Source organism: Somniosus microcephalus, chromosome 9 (assembly GCF_052327205.1).
Source record: "Somniosus microcephalus isolate GS21.2 chromosome 9, FLI_Smic_1.0, whole genome shotgun sequence".
In the NCBI taxonomy this organism is placed as follows: Eukaryota; Metazoa; Chordata; class Chondrichthyes; order Squaliformes; family Somniosidae; genus Somniosus; species Somniosus microcephalus.
This window is the reverse complement of record NC_140995.1, coordinates 111,763,309-111,779,508: the sequence shown is the minus strand read 5'-3', so window position 1 is coordinate 111,779,508 and position 16,200 is coordinate 111,763,309. Positions and strand designations below refer to the sequence as shown.

At 44.8% G+C, this 16,200-nt stretch overlaps 1 protein-coding gene across 4 annotated transcripts in view; it reads right to left on the bottom strand.

Annotated features, from left to right (window-relative positions):
• Positions 1-8,937, bottom strand: part of ccm2 (CCM2 scaffold protein) — a 95,398-nt gene extending 86,461 nt beyond the window's left edge. For 2 of the 4 annotated variants that reach the window (XM_085997020.1, XM_085997022.1), the window contains exon 1: positions 8,636-8,937. In XM_085997020.1, the coding sequence (XP_085853146.1) occupies positions 8,636-8,665 (30 nt within the window). In that variant the 5' untranslated portion in view covers positions 8,666-8,937. The remainder of the gene's footprint in view (positions 1-8,635) is intronic. The other 2 variants (XM_085997021.1, XM_085997023.1) reach the window with 1 other exon arrangement.
• Between the last annotated feature and the right edge of the window lie 7,263 nt (positions 8,938-16,200).

Genomic DNA, 16,200 nt, shown 5'->3' with positions numbered 1-16,200 from the left:
GGGGTGGGAGGAAGTGTAGTCCAGGTAGCTGTGGGAGTCAGTGGGCTTGTAGTAAATATTGGTCGATAACCTATCCCCAGAGATGGAGACGGAGAAGTCGAGGAAGGGAAGGGAAGAGTCAGAGATGGACCATGTGAAGGTGAGGGAAGGGTGGAAATTGGATTGAGAAAGGAGACAGGAAAAGTAAAATATTTTTTTAATTTGACATTTTTAAAATCTCAAATACCTGAAGGAATGAGACTTCACACTTAATTAGGTGTTAGAGAGGTGGATTGGCAGTAATTAACAGTTTCACGTCACTAAAAGGGTACTTGTGCTTGTGACAAGACTTAACTTTGTGCCGAGTTTAGTTTGTATCTACTGCGCAAATGCAGCCACTTCACGCCATTCAATGCATTTCAATGGCAAGGCAAACAGCAAAATGCTGTATTTGCAACTCCAACAACAGAGCTGCGCAACTCGGACAGCAACTTGCGTGTACTGGCATTTAACCGCGAATCTGCCCCCTTGCCTGAAGTTGCTGTACCACTTGCGCTCAATGGTGAGTACCATTAGCCTCATCATTATTTTGACAGCAAAATCTAGGCCCAAGACAAGCTGGCTATATTTTTGCCCCCCTTTCCCCAACAAGACTACCACTTTCTGACTCTAGGTAATGTTGTGCACTTCAAATGAATTTACTAATCCAAAAATAATCCAATCAGGTAATTTCAACAGAATCTTTTTGTACACTGTCCTAAACTAGTCATTTTTTAAGTCAGAGAAACTTCAACTCATTTGAGGAAGATTTGGGTCATAGAAGTAGTCATCTCAGAAGCAGGCACTGGATGTGCAGTTAGGTGGATACACATCAGAAGAATGCTGAATCAAACAGGAGAATGGGAAATGTAAAATGCTTAGTTAACAACCATCAGTTGTGTTATTTACAGTAATTTCATGTACAAATCCTAAACAAAGAATTACAACACCTACACCTGGACAAAATGCTAGACATTGGGGAATAGGAGAAACAATCCATTCTAAGGAATGGCAAGACCCAAAATATTTACCTATCATTGCAGATGTTAATTGACTTGCTGTACATTTCCTGTATCTTAAAACCCTTATTCACTAATTCTTCAAAGAACTGAGAAATCTTACAACTCATGACTGCAGATCCATAGCAATTACCAGACATTTTTACAAAGCAAGATTGGCATCGTGCAGAGTTCCCATTCAGTCTCCTATGCCAGCACCATTATACTGGCAGGTATGGTTTGGCCACCAGCACAGTGCAGAACAGAACCAAACCTGCCCAATTTCAGCACATTACTGCATAGACAGGCAAAGTGAAGAAAGATTGCAACTGTAGAAACACATCACATTATGGCATTTTACGTAACCAAAATAGTAGGGGTGCTTTCTACAGCCAAGCTGCTGCTTCAGAGTGCATGCATTAAGGTGGAAACAGACCAAGGTATTATTGGTTATAGAAAAACATTCACCATCTTTAGTTGGGTGCCTCAAATGTCAGTACTACCTACTCTTTGAATTCAAATTATGCAAGTAATAAATTTCTTAATATTTAATTCAAAATATTGTATTTGTCAAAATCAAAAACTGAATCTTCTGGAGTAGATGGCAATGAGTTACAGGTACACTATCCCTTATCCGAAAGCCTTGGGACCAGCTGAGTTTCGGTTTTCAGATTTCAGAAGGTATTATAAGACTGGGAAATTTGTATTTAATATAAATTTTAAAAGTTCAGGCTACCTCTTGTGTCTCATTCCCCTTCCTGCTTTTCTGGAAAGCCGGATATCGGTTGACTCCTACTAAGCTGGCCCGCAAATCAGGTCGGGTGGGGTGGGGGGGGGAAAGAGAAAAGAATATCGGACAGGCCGCGGTCCGGGTCGGGTGAGGAAAGAATATCGGACGGGCTGCTGCAGCTATCGCACCGGCCGCTGTATTGTTGGGTTCACTCTCCTGGTACCTCCTTCACACTGCCCGGCAATCTCCTACCCAGGAGTGAACTCTGTGACCCTCTGCCCTGCTCAGCGTAAGTCGTGCGCCACTCTGGTCATGTCGTGCGCACGACTTACGCTGAACGAAAAAACTTTCGGTTTTTATAGAGGTTTTCGGAAGTTCGGATAAAGGATAGTCTACTTGTACTGACTATAAACATTGAGCTGGCTTCTTGCGACAGTAACAAAGCAAAATGGGTCTTCAAGTTGTATCAATTGACTTGAGATTTGATTGTCAATGGCTGCTCTACAGGTTTCACACTGAATTTTTTCCTACATTAATTCAGCATAAAAAGGATAAAATGCTTTCCACCATGGAAAGTGCTCAAGGAATAGGGTGCTACAAGAAAAAGAATGACCCACAAATGATTTACACTTTTCGTAGCATACTAGTCCAGAGATGCTGTCAGACTGAAGGTAGTCATTCAGTAGCCCAAGAAAAATTTGCCAGCTTTTCTAAATTTCAGTTGAAATAATTTTGGAAAACTGCACGGTCACAAGTCACAGCCCCAAGTCTGCAGATCATAAAAACCACATGGCAAGAAGCTTGGACAGCAGAGGTAGACACAGGTCCAATTTCCCATAGCACAGATCGCTCAACTCAGCTACGCTTTAAGGGAAGCAGAATGCAATTCAACTGCTTTCCCATGGGAATCAATCTTGGCTCCCCCTGCATCTTGAAGCAGCTGGCACACAGGGGCATCGACAAACAGATAGCTGTAAGCCATCTCCCTTCTCATCCAGAAGATATACAAGGCCCAAGCAGAGAAAAAAAAACACGGCAGAAAAAAGGTACGACTGATGCACCTTATTTTGTGACAATTTAGATTCCCCATCATTGTCAATTCAGCCAATAATCCAGCTTGCCACTATTACTCAAATAACCAATCTAAAATGTCTCACCATTACACAAGGTGGGGGGAAAAGGTGTTCAGTTTTCCACTTCTGCACAATAAACTATCAAAAAGCTTCTGCACTAAAAGCACAAATTTGGCTCAAATGGTAGTATTGTTCCATTAATTGAAACGATATAGGATTAGGTTGCAGTCTAGGACTTGAGCAAGCACTCTGGGCTGACACTTCAGTGCAGTATTGAAGGAGTGCAGCACTGTCACAGATGCCTGGAGATGGGAAGTTAAACAGAAACCCAGAGATGGGAAGTTAAACAGAAACCCCATTTGCCTGTTAACATGGGCTTTAAGCACCCTATAAACATGGGCTTTATGCACCCTATAACAATATTCAAGAAAAAGGTCCCCCAGTGTCTTGCCAACACTCAAACCACCATACCAAAAGTGAATAGCAAAATACTGCAGATGCTGGAAATCCGAAATAAAGGGTTTTGACCCGAAACGTTGACTCTAATTTCTCTCCACAGATGTTGCCTGGCCTGCTGAGTTTTTCCAGCATTTTCTGTTATTACCAAAAGTGAAAACTGGCCTTCATCCCATTGCTATTTATGGGTCTTTGCTGTGCACAAAATAACTACCACATTCAATTACATAGGGACTACACTTCAAAAGTAGTGAGTGGCAGTAGGGCTGCTACAATTGGTCTCAGTATCCTGGGTTAGGAAAGATAAATATATCAGGGCTCCCATTCCTGATCACTGTCTAATGATACCTGCTGGAAGTGCTTCCATGTGGACATCAGAGGAGGACTGGATTGGACTCTGCTATGCTGACCCAGTCAAATCTTCTGCTGATGCTCACTATCTAAGCTCACACCCGAAAAATACCACTTGGGCACGCTACTGGAGGGCCAGAAAGAGGCACAATCAGCTGGCTTCTACATCAAGGCACTGACCAAGTATGGTTGCAAGGAGCCCTAACAAAATGAAGGGTATTGGGAAAACCCTCCAGTGGCTGGAGTCATCTCAGACATACAGGAATATGGCCATGTTTGTCAGAGGCCAACCATGGCTCAAGACATCACTGCTAAGAGGATCAATGACCTTCCCTCAGTCATAAAGGAGTGGAGCTATTTGCAGATGATTCTACAGCGATCAGCTCGATTCTCAATTCCTCCAATAATGAAGCAGCCTGTGCTGACCAACAAGCTTGGGCTAACAAATGGCAGGTAACATTTGTGCTAGAGTACCAGGAAATAACTACCTGCACCAAGGAAAGGCCCAACCACCACCTTATCAACAGAGCCCCCCACCAACATCCCAGAGGTCCTCAATGACCAGATGCTTAACTGGCCCAGCAATAAGAGCAGGGAAGATGTTAGATTTGACAAGTGGCTCATCTACTGACCCCTAAATACCTCCCCACCATCAATAAGGCTCAAGTCAAGAGAGTGAAGGCATACTCACCCACCTAGATTGGTACAGTTGCAAAACTAGAAGCTCCACACCATCAAGAACAAAGCAGTCTGTTTGATTGGCATTCTTACTGATAACTCACTATCCATATCCATCACTCCATTACTGATGCATTGTGACTGCAGTACTATTTACAGGATGCACAGCAACTTGCCAAGCTTATTTTGACAGCAAATGCAATGGCCTCTACTTCAGAGAAGGACAAGAGCAACACCACCTCCAAGTCACACATCCCGACATGGACATAGATCGCCAACCCATCACGGTCAACTTCAAGAGCCTGGAATTTCCTAGCACCATCACATGGTATGTAGTAGTTCAAGGAACCCCACCTTGAAGCTACAGGGAAACTAGGGTTGGTAATAAATGCAGCCTTGCCAGATTCACTGACATCCTTAAGGCACCCATGAAACCACACTCAGCAAGAAAGTCAGTACTGTAATGATCAATAACGTCATTCTATAGTGGACACTAGGTGGAGCCGTAGAGCTGTACATAGCTGTATGTATAAGACTACACTACCCAGCTGTATATATATATTAAGACTACATTACCCATGAGGCTAGGCTACCCACAAGGCAACAGTCAAGATGGCAGCCTGCACACAGGAGCACACATGCTGCATCTCTACAGATACTGTACCTAGAGAACGTGTACGGAATAAATGACTAGCTAGAAGCTAGCTGTGTTCATAATAAGAATGTCTAGTTATTAATGAACATAAGTACAACATTTTGGAAATGGGGAGAAAATTGACAGAAAAAGGACAAATAAGTGGCCTGTAAATTAATTTTTCAGTGCTTGATTCAAGTTCAGCAAGTAAACCTGTTGCAGGAAATGGAGTTCCAAAGTCTGAAAATGCACCAATTCTGTCTACAGGTCAAAAAGTATAGGGTGGTGAGATACTTAAGTGTTTCAGCTCCTAGTACAGATACAGGCTGGTTCAGTGGTTTTGCAATATGTTTAAAAATACATTTATTCCACAGTGATCTGTTTCTTTTGATCCTTTTTCAGAATCACCATGGCAGTGCTTTTTAAGGCCAGCTCCAGCCATCATTGCTCAATAAGGCGATTGAAGTACAACTCTTCCTTTTTTCATTTGTAATTCTGTATGGATCACAAAAATACATGTCTGGAATGGAAAAGTGTCACACGACACAATCCTCAATTCAACGTGTTGCTTTCTAGAACTCCTGGAAGATCTACTTTTGTACATAGGTTCTTTAAGCCCACCGCTATTACATACCTGGTACTATTACAATTCTCACTGAAACATCAGCCATGAGTATAAAGCACAATTCCATAAGTCAGTGGTCCTTTCCTATCCCAATCACCCCCAAAACAACCTTCAAAGGCACTTAATTAAGCAGGGCCTAAGGTTTGTTACATAATTAAGCAACCCATCAAATTACAACTTAACTCAAAGAAATGCAGTTCCAAAATACTTAAATTTACAGCAAGAACTGAATATCTATGTAACGGAGATCTTGTGCACCATAAAAAAAACTACAAAAAAAAGTCCAAAACCACTTGGCGAGATTCCAAAAGGAACCCTAGAACTCAATTTTATTGAGCACCGAGCTGTGGCAGCAAGGTCAAAAATAATGGCTACGACCACTGCGTGACTTTAAGCCCTCCCCCATAATAAAATGTTTAGGACTACTTACTGGGGGTATGGCTTCTATATTTAAATTGTTTATAAATGTAGGAATAAAAAGCATTAAAAAAAATTTGCACACCATCCATACATAGTGGTGTTTTTAAAAATACCACTGAATGCGTCCTGTGTATCTAATTTGCAGATCAATAGGCGAGTGGAACGTACTAATTTTTTTTCTATAACTACTGATTCGTTGTGATAATTGCAAGTTTTAAATTAACTGCACAGAATTAAGATACGGTAAATAATTCAATCCAGCATCAAAATTTAGTTTCTGCCTTTTCACCTCCTAATTGCAATGTAGAAAACTATGAAGTAATCTTTCAGAAAATAGAAAATAAAAATATTTTAAATGGTAACATTTTCAGTGAAATATTAGAGCAGAAGGACCTTGGTGTGCAGATGTAGATTAATAAAGATAGTAATGCAAATTGAAAAGACATATAGGCCCTAAATTTGCAGTGGGTCATGACTACGAACTACCAGCATTCGCCGTTATTACCCCTCTGAAACAGGCCGCAACTTCAGGATGTAACGCGTGCGCATTTAAACGTGGAAATTCTGAAGTTGCGGTCAGCAATTCACTGCTCCGACACGGTGCCCCCGCCGCCAGAGCCGGCAATCAGCAAAACGGACGGAAACTTGGGCTTTTCTGCAGAAATATCACTTAAATAACTCATTAAATATTAAGCCTTCTTGGAATAGGTGTAACTGGATTTAACAGCTTATTGACTGGTAAACAAATGTTCTGAGCCCAAAAAACTAATTTTTATGAGTTCAAATTTCTCCATGATAAAAATTACAATTTTTAAAAATCTTCAGGTTCTTTTTTTTTTTAAAGTTTGTTTGTAATATTTCAGCTTCTACCTAGTCCCCACAAGAGTCCCAGTCTTTATTTTGCTCTAACATTTTTAAAAAGTCCAGATAAAAGCAGCCTCTCATTTCCCGGTTTCCCGTCTGAGAATTCTGCAATGTGATTGGCTGCTTCGACAGCTTGTTGATGTCATTGCACCAGGAATGCCCATGGCAGAGCACTGAAATCAATTGAATGTCAAAAAAGCCAAACGTCTCGCCACAGAAATTGCGAGATCTCGGTGGGCAACTTTCTTTGGGTGTCTTTGCTTCACCGCTGACCACAAATTACAGGCCATAGAATCCTTGGTTTTGCATCTAGTGGGCATAAAAACACAAAAGCAAGTACTGAACCTATACAAGACTTCAATTAGGCCACAGGTGGGATACTGCATGCAGTTTTGGGCACCCAATTATAGGAAGGATATAAAAGCAGTTGAAAAAGTGCAGTGTAGATTCATTAATGTTTGAACAGAGATGAGGGAATCAGAGTTATGAAGACTTGAGAAGTTAGAGCATTTTTTACCATGTCACCTGATAGAAGTCTTCAACATTATGAAGGATTGTGATAGGCTCGAGCCTATTTTCCACTGACCAGCAAGGCAGAAACAAGGTACAAGTTAAATTACAAAAATTAAAGAGGGGGGGGATTAGCAGAAGTTTATACATATAGAGGGTGGCTAGAATGGGAGATTGTGTCACAAAGCACAGCTGATTCAGAATCCATAAATTATTTTGAACGGGAATTAGATAGCTGCTCAAGAACGAGGAATATTAAAGGTTTTGGAGTGAGAGCAGTTTAAAGCTGGCTCGTGTGAAGACAGACAGCAGCAGATTTGTTCGACCAAAAGGCCCATTTCCGTACTGTATAAGATTCTAAAAATTCGCAAAAATGCAGAGAAAACTTTGTCTACCGAACTACGCTGTAGCATGACACAAGTCCCAGGAAATATCAGTTCAAAGAAAAAAAGAAATATCAAAGATTGTAAACTGAGTCACTGAATTTGATACCTGCCTAATCAAACTGCACTGCAAAAGGGATAAAAGTTTCACATATGAAGCTGTAGAACTGTACTCATTTTAATATGAGAAACGCCACCGTTATCAATTAGATGAAACAAAAAACCGCTTGCCACATAACATTTTCGCGTAAAGCACCCTGTTGTTCTTGCACGCCACATTTACACGTTAATAAACCGAGTAAAAAGCAATATACCGCGGAACTGAAAATGAAGCAGAATGTGCTGGAAACACACGATCACACTTCGGGTACAGACCCTTGTTCAGTCAGTCTCGGCCTCACTGAAACCATCACCCACTGAAGAGCCGACGCCTGCAGCTCCCCAGCGGACGTTAAAAAAAAGTCACCATTGAAAACAGCCCAACCCAAACAGCAACAGAAACGCCCTTCACTGAACATCACATTAAGTTTAACCAACTGCATCTGAAGTACTTTTTTTTTTAAACCGAAGCACAAAAAGGGTCTAAGTTTCTTATATTTTAAGTACATTGCCTGCCTCAACTCCAAATTACCAATATTACAAACCCTCCCCAAAGTGGAAACGTAGTTTTGGTCAAATTACAAATTTCGAAAAGCTGGGTTATATTTTTTTCTTGGTCTTTGCAAAACTATCCTGCGTTCTCTTCTTTTCCCACGGCGATGTAACTCTCGCCACCCCGGCTCCACGGTCGGTGCAAGTTACCCACCGAGCGCCGTCAGCCGGCCCAAAGGAGGGGGTGTCAGCTACAGCTCGCCGCCGTTTAATTACAACAATTTGGGCCGCGCTCAACTCTCACCTTTTTACCTTTCTTCGCATCATCCTCCATTTCTAGCTGAAGAACCAGCGGCAGCTCCTGGCGATCAGGGTAACCACGGCGACAAACCCCCCGACTCCCGCCCACAATGACATTACTGCAACAACATCGGGCAACTGCCTCAACACACGGGTGTCACGGTGCGCAGGCTGGGGGCGCTCTCACGCTTCCCTTCTCCCTCCCTGGCTCGGTCCCAGCTGCTCTTCGCCTGACAGACCCACCGCTCAAAACCCACGCCACCGTGCGCAACTTTTCAACCCTGCCGCCATCTTGGGCGTGTCTTCCCAGCTCGCACTGGGCCGGCTCCGGAGGACCACCGACTCCTCCCCGTCGGCAGGGGGCGCTGGCGCTCTCCATCCGCCGCAGCTCCTCCCCACCGGCAGGGGGCGCTGGCGCTCTCCATCCGCCGCAGCTCCTCCCCACCGGCAGGGGGCGCTGGCGCTCTCCGCCCGTCGCGGCTCCTCCCCACCGGCAGGGGGCGCTGGCGCTCCATCCGCCGCGCTCTGCGTCCGCCACGGCTCCTCCCCACCGGCAGGGGGCGCTGGCGCTCTCCATCCGCCGCGCACTCCGCCCGCCGCGGCTCCTCCCCACCGGCAGGGGGCGCTGGCGCTCGCCGCGGCTCCTCCACGCCGGCAGGGGGCGCTGGCGCTCGCCGCGGCTCCTCCACGCCGGCAAGGGGCGCTGGCGCTCTCCGTCCGCCGCGGTTCCTCCCCGCCGGCAGGGGGCGGTGGCGCTCTCCGTCCGCCGCTGTTTTCCGAGCTGCGAGCGCCGCCCGACTGCTCCCAGTGATCCTTCTGCCCCCGGCCGCCATCTGCAGGAAGACAGTGGTACTTTCCAGAGCGAGAAAGAGAGGAGGTTTGGTGAGTATTGAAACAAACGTCAGCCTTCAAATCCCTTCCGCCCCCCTCACCCAACCAGCTTTAACTTACTAATCAAATGTTGCAACCAGAAAACTAGCCGATGTTGGCCAACAGCTTCAAAATGTAACTCAAGAACCACCTCTGACGTGAGCCTTGTAACTTTAGCTGGTGGTTTACTTAACGTTGCTGCACTTATATTAGAAAAGTATATATAAGTTCATAAAAGGTCTTAAAAGGAGGAAATGAACTCTTGAAGGCAGAAAATTATTGGGTGGTCCAAGGATATACTTTCTCAACAAACGTTCAACTTAAAATTTACACTTAAAAGGTGCAATCTAGTTAATTTTAAGCATTTTTATACCTCAGTTTCTCGATTTTTTTCAATCTAAAAAGGGACAAAACAAACTGATATTTGAATTTTTAACACACTTCACTTCTTCCAAATTTACCAACTCTGGACATATTCCAGACGGTTTCATCAATCTCCAACTGCTCCCAACACTGGTCACCTGACATGTCTATCCTCACGGTGTACCGCCTTCCCACACCAATTGGCAAGCATACAGCCTCTTCTTCGCTAGATTGGATGATTCTTGATTGTTTCACAGCCTTTTTCCCCATCCCCAGTATTTTTATAATTACTAAATGAAAGTGTTCAAAGACAATTAAATAAACATGCATTTTATTTTAATGCACCTATGGTTTTTCTCCCTGGTTATTTGCACCAGTGTTCTGGAGATTAACCTTTAATTCCTGGAGACTCCTGGACAATCTCAGTCTCTTCCTGCCTGATTTTCAGAGGCACTCTATCTGCTCCTGCCTTTACCAAATCTAACCTATTGTCACATCACTGATATTGTATAACCAGATTGTGAGATACAAAACCAAGTAGGCCAGACTGCCACGTTTCCTTTTTTTAACCTCCCTTGTTGCAGTCAAATACTGGTACCGCAACCAAAGTTGTAAACTCAACATGCGGGTAATCACCGGAACAAATTGAAATCTTATCAGTCACTCCACGGTCCGGTGCATTTTAACACCAAAAGGCTACATCAACCACTGAAAGAGCTTTTACACTAAACAGCTTCTCCAAGTACACAGAATACCATTTTATTTTACTGACCTCAAGTTCTTTCATTTTCTTGAGTGGACTTTGAATTTTCTTAATTATGAGTCATATTTGAAGCTACATACATCTTCACATGAGCGAAAGGTGTTTTTCTTTGATATGAACAACACTGATGTGTTTTGCCTTTTGGAGTTCCCCTTGTAACTGAACTTCTTCTTTGCAGTACTAGTAAATGAAATAAACAGCTTTTGTTTCCTTTAGCACAATTTGTAGTTGCGTCTTGAGTCAGTCTTCCTCTTTAACAGATTCGAGATGCATTTCTGTTTTACATTGTCATAGCAACATTAGCATAGACATTGCTGTTTGTTTGCTAATTTGTGAGCAAACAGCGATGGACACATCTAATTCTGTTGGAGCAAAATTATATTTTATTTTTGAGACAACATTTTCTTGCTGCTCACTTAGGCAACATGCCATTGTTGGCAATAAGTGTAAAATGTTTGGCTTATAATCAGTCAAGTCTACCCAAAACTCCCAGCCTCTCATGTCCCAATAAATAAGGATACCAACAGTGGTAAGTTTGAAAATTATTGTTGTTGTGTCTGTACCTTTCCACCTAGACACAATCAGAACTCAGAGATTCAAACATAAAGTGCTTTATTCAGGAAGGACAGGAAGTTCTGGGAAGTTCCGAACAAAGAGAGCTAAACTTAACCAAGAGAACACCCAACCATTTATCTGCTGTGACAGCGCCACCACAGGTGGGAGGAGAACACACAATACATAACATATTCCTCCCCTCTTAAATGAAAGGTCCACATTATTGCTCAACAGGTAAGTTACTTTCAATGCACTCACTAACCAAGGGTAGAGGTAGACTGCTTCAAACCCTGACTTTACCCTGGGGTTTATTCTGCCCCAGTCTTGTGGGTAAGTCACTAAGCCTACAGATCCAAGCGTCTTGGAGGCCGCCGCTCCCTGACAGGATACCGGCGGTCATCGCTGGCTTGCACAGCAGTAGGCATTGACACAGGCCTGGATGGAGAAGGTGCCTGTGTCAGTCGAAAGTCAGGAGTTTGCACAGGTGGAACAGTCTCTATGACTTCCTGTGTTGGAGAAGAGCACTGTGGCAAAGGATGCTGGTTTGCGGTATCATCCGGAAACAGTTCAGGCCAACCAGCCGTTGGAGCCTCTGTGGCTGTCTCTGCTCCTAGCAACAGTTGATCTGGAGAAGACACACAGATGACGTCCTCAGCAGTCTCAACCGTGTAAGACACAGGGCCCGTCTGTGCGATCACCGTAGCAGGAACCCATTTCAGTCCAGTGTTGTAGTTTCGAGCTAGGACGTGCTCTCCAGGGTGAAACCGTCTCTCCTTGGCTCTTTTCTCTCTCTTTTCAACTTGAGCTTGTTGTTGACAATGGACAACCTGTTCTGCCCTTGGAGGTTTGAGTAAGTCAAAACTTGTCTGCAACTGCCTCTTCATCATGAGCGAAGCGGGTGAAGTTTTGGTTGTGGCATGTGGCTCGTTCCTGTAGGACAACAGGAAGCTGTTCAGACGTTGGTGGATGGAGCCCTGACCTTGCGATGCCTTCAAGGCTTGCTTCAAAGTTTGCATGAACCTTTCTGCCTGGCCGTTAAAGTAAAGTAGAGGGATGATAGGGCGCAGACCTGATGTGTTGGACACCATTCACATGCAGGAAGGTTGCAAACTCCTGTGATACAAATTGTGGACCGTTGTCACTTACGAGTTGTTCCGGTGAGCCATAATGGCTGAACAGCTCACCAAGTTTCTCAATTGTTTTCTCTGCCGTGGTAGACATCACAGCGACCTCCGGCCACTTGCTACGAGCGTCCACAACCACCATAAACATCTTCTCTTCGAAAGGACCGGCGAAGTCCACATGTACTCGCTGCCACACTTCTGCAGGCCAATCCCAGGGGTGTAGGGTTGCCAGCTGTGGAACATTCCGGACCCTTTGACATGGGGAACATGTTTTGGCTTTCTCCTCAATATTTCCATCAAGACCTGGCCACCAGAAGTAGCTTCTTGCCATTTCCTTCATCCGAACCATCCCACTGTGGCCTGTATGAAGTTGTTGCAGTATAGGTTCCCTCAGAGGTGGCGGAATGATGACACGGCGTCCCCAAAGAAGACAACCTGCCTGGACGGAGAGCTCATTTCTTTTTGAAACGTAAGGTTTCAAACTAGGAGAATCTCCTATAGCTCGCCCTCGAATGACATTGTCCATTACCTCAGACAGGACTGGATCGTTGCGGGTGTACTTTCGCACCTGAACTGCCGTGACAGGTGCTCCCTCCACTTGTCTAAAGTAGAAGATGTCTATCTGACGAGGCTCTGGGGGAGTAACAGGCAAGGGTAGCCTCGAGAGACCGTCTGCGTTGCCGTGCAAGTCTGATTTGCGATATTTGATGTCGTATGTGTGTCCTGACAACAGTAAAGCCCAGCTTTGCATCCTGCTTGCAGCAAGAGACGGAATTCCGGTGTGGGGCCCGAAGATTGAAGTCAATGGACGGTGGTCCGTCAGGAGTGTGAACCTTCTCCCAAACAGGTACTGAGGAAATTTTCGAATTCCAAAAACGATTCCCAAGGCCTCGCGCTCAATCTGTGCATAGTTACTCTCGGCCTTGTTCAATGTGCGTGATGCAAAGGCGATAGGTTTCTCTTCACCCGAAGGCATGATGTGGGATATGACTGCTCCCACACCATATGGTGACGCATCACATGCTAGCTGCATGGGTAGCTTTGGGTCGAAGTGTGTCAGGACCTCCGATTTCAGCAATGCTTTCTTTGCTTGGGCGAAAGCTTCGTTGCACAGTTCAGTCCATTTCCATGTTTTGCCTTGACATAGCAACTGATGTAACGGCTTCAGCAATGTTGCTAAGTCTGGAATAAACTTCCCATAGTAGTTAAGTAACCCCAGAAATGAACGTAACTGGCTCACATTCTGGGGTGCTGGGGCCTCCACGATCGCCTTGACCTTTGACGGCGCCTTATGCAGGCCAGTAGCGTCAATCACATGCCCCAGGTACTCAACTGAAGACTGAAAGAATTCACATTTGTCTTTGCGAACTCTGAGTCTGTACTCTTTCAGTCGTTGTAGTGTCGCATCCAAGTTCAGAAGATGATCCTCCTCATTTGTCCCAGTGACAAGGATGTCGTCCAGGTAGCACTGGACTCCTGGCAGTCCACTCAAAATCTCATCCATTGCCCTTTGGAATAGAGCAGGGGCCGACGTAATTCCAAACGGAAGGCGGCAGTACCTGTATAGCCCCTTGTGTGTCACAATTGTCAGCAGCTCCTTTGATTTGTCATCGACATGCATTTGTAGATAAGCCTGGCATAAGTCTATTTTGCTGAACTTTTGCCCTCCGGCCAGGCCCGTAAAAAGATCATCAATGAGGGGGAAGAGGGTACTGTTCCGCAGACAGCACCGGGTTAATAGTCACTTTAAAATCCCCGCAGATTCGAACAGATCCATCCTTTTTCAGGACAGGAACAATGGGTGTGGCCCATTTGCTCACGCTCACAGGCTCCAGGACTCCATTCTCGACTAAGGCCTCCAAGTTAGCCTCAACTTTTGGCCTAATTGCATAGGGTACAGGTCGGGCTTTGTGAAACTTCGGCTTGCTGTCAGGTTTAATGTCCAGTCTCACGCTGATCTTTTTCATGCTCCCAAGTTCCCCATTGAAGAGTTCTGCATGTTTGTTTAACACTGCAGTCAGACCTGACTCCCCTTTTGACATCATGCGGACTGTAGGCCAGTCCAGTGTGATTTTCTCTAGCCACGCACATCCCAGTAGAGATGGGTAATTTCCCTTTACCACATATAGTGGCAGTTTCGCAGTCTGTCCGTTCAATTTAACTGTCACCTCAATGACGCCTGTCATGGCCACAGGTTCGCCGGTATACGTCTTTAGCACAATGTTTGTTGGCTGAGGGGTAAGATGCTTTAGCATTTTGTTGTAGACAGTGTCTGAAACAAGAGACACAGCTGCGCCTGTGTCCACCTCCATCCGCACTGATTGTCCCTCCACCAGTGGTGATACCCAGTAGCCATTTGAACCACCTGCAACCGTCAGTATGTGCACCTCTTCCTCCTCAGAGGTGTCGCTCCCCTCTGTTTTGCTTGTTCCATCATACTGCACTGAATGAACACTCCTTTTCCTCTCTTGTCCAAATACAGACATTTTGCTTTCATGCTTCCCAGCTCTGTCTGTTCTTTTTTTACCTCTACAGGCGCGTTCAATGTGACCCTTTTTGCCACAATTTCGGCATTCCAGCGCCGCACACCAGCAGTCATTTGCGTGATGGCCCGTTTTCCCACAATGGTAACATGTGCCGTTCCGCGCACCTTTAGGCTCAGACGACACCTTGTGAACTCTCCCTGTTGAACTCAACTGGTGAGCCTCCTTTTCCGCCATCTCCATGGAGACACTAACTTCAATGGCCTTTTCAAGAGTAAGGTTGTCCTCAGTAAGAAGGCGCTTCTGTGTGGCTGCATTTTGCAGACCACACACACACGAGTCTGTCTCTAATGGTGTCCTTCAGCACCTCCTTGAACTTGCAGTGTTCTGACAACCTTTTTAAAGCAGCAATAAACATCGTCACCGATTCCCCCTCCTCTTGATTCCGTTTGTGAAATCTAAATCTCTCAGCAATAACCAGAGGTTTTGGTGAAAAATGTGCTCCAAGAATTTCCACTAGTTGCTTATATGTTTTAGTTCCTGGCTTATCTGGCTGCACAAGGCTGTGAAGTAAATTGAATGTCTTCTGTCCCATTACACTCAAAAAGGTAGGCACGACCTTTTCGTTTGCCACCACATTCGCCAATACAAAATAGTCAAAACGTTCCGTATATGCGCGCCATTGCTCCACATTTTCATCAAAATCACCGATGTTTCCTAATATAGTAGCCATCTCACGTTTCAAATTTAAATTTCTGTTTACTCACTGCCGTAACGTTAATGTGATGCTGCAATCTCTGTTCCGAGTGTTTTGTAATCGAAAACAAGAAAGTTCCCACAACGCAGATTCATCCGATCCTCGTCGCCACTTGTTGTGTCTGTACCTTTCTACCTAGACACAATTAGAACTCAGAACTCAGAGATTCAAACATAAAGTGCTTTATTCAGGAAGGACAGGAAGTTCTGGGAAGTTCCGAACAAAGAGAGCTAAACTTAACCAAGAGAACACCCAACCATTTATCTGCTGTGACAGCACCACCACAGGTGGGAGGAGAACACACAATACATAACAATTGTCTCGCACTTAACTTTTTTTCTCCCTCTCCTTCCCTTCTGTCTGTCTCGCCTATATTCATTTGTCGTCCCTTCCCCTCTTTTTCTTTCTCTCCTTCCCTTCTCACTTTCATTGCCTTCTCTTCCACTCTTTATGTCATCCTTCCCTTCTCTCGCTTCCACTTGTTGCTCCCTTTCTCTCCACTTCTGTACCTCTCCTACCTCTCCCCTCATTTCTTACTCTCCATCTACTGACAGACCCCTCTCTCCTTCCCATCTCTTTCCCTCCTTCTTGATCTTTCCTTTCTCTGTTCCATACCTTCTCTTGGAATTCTCCTTTCTTCTCTCTGCTTCCTCT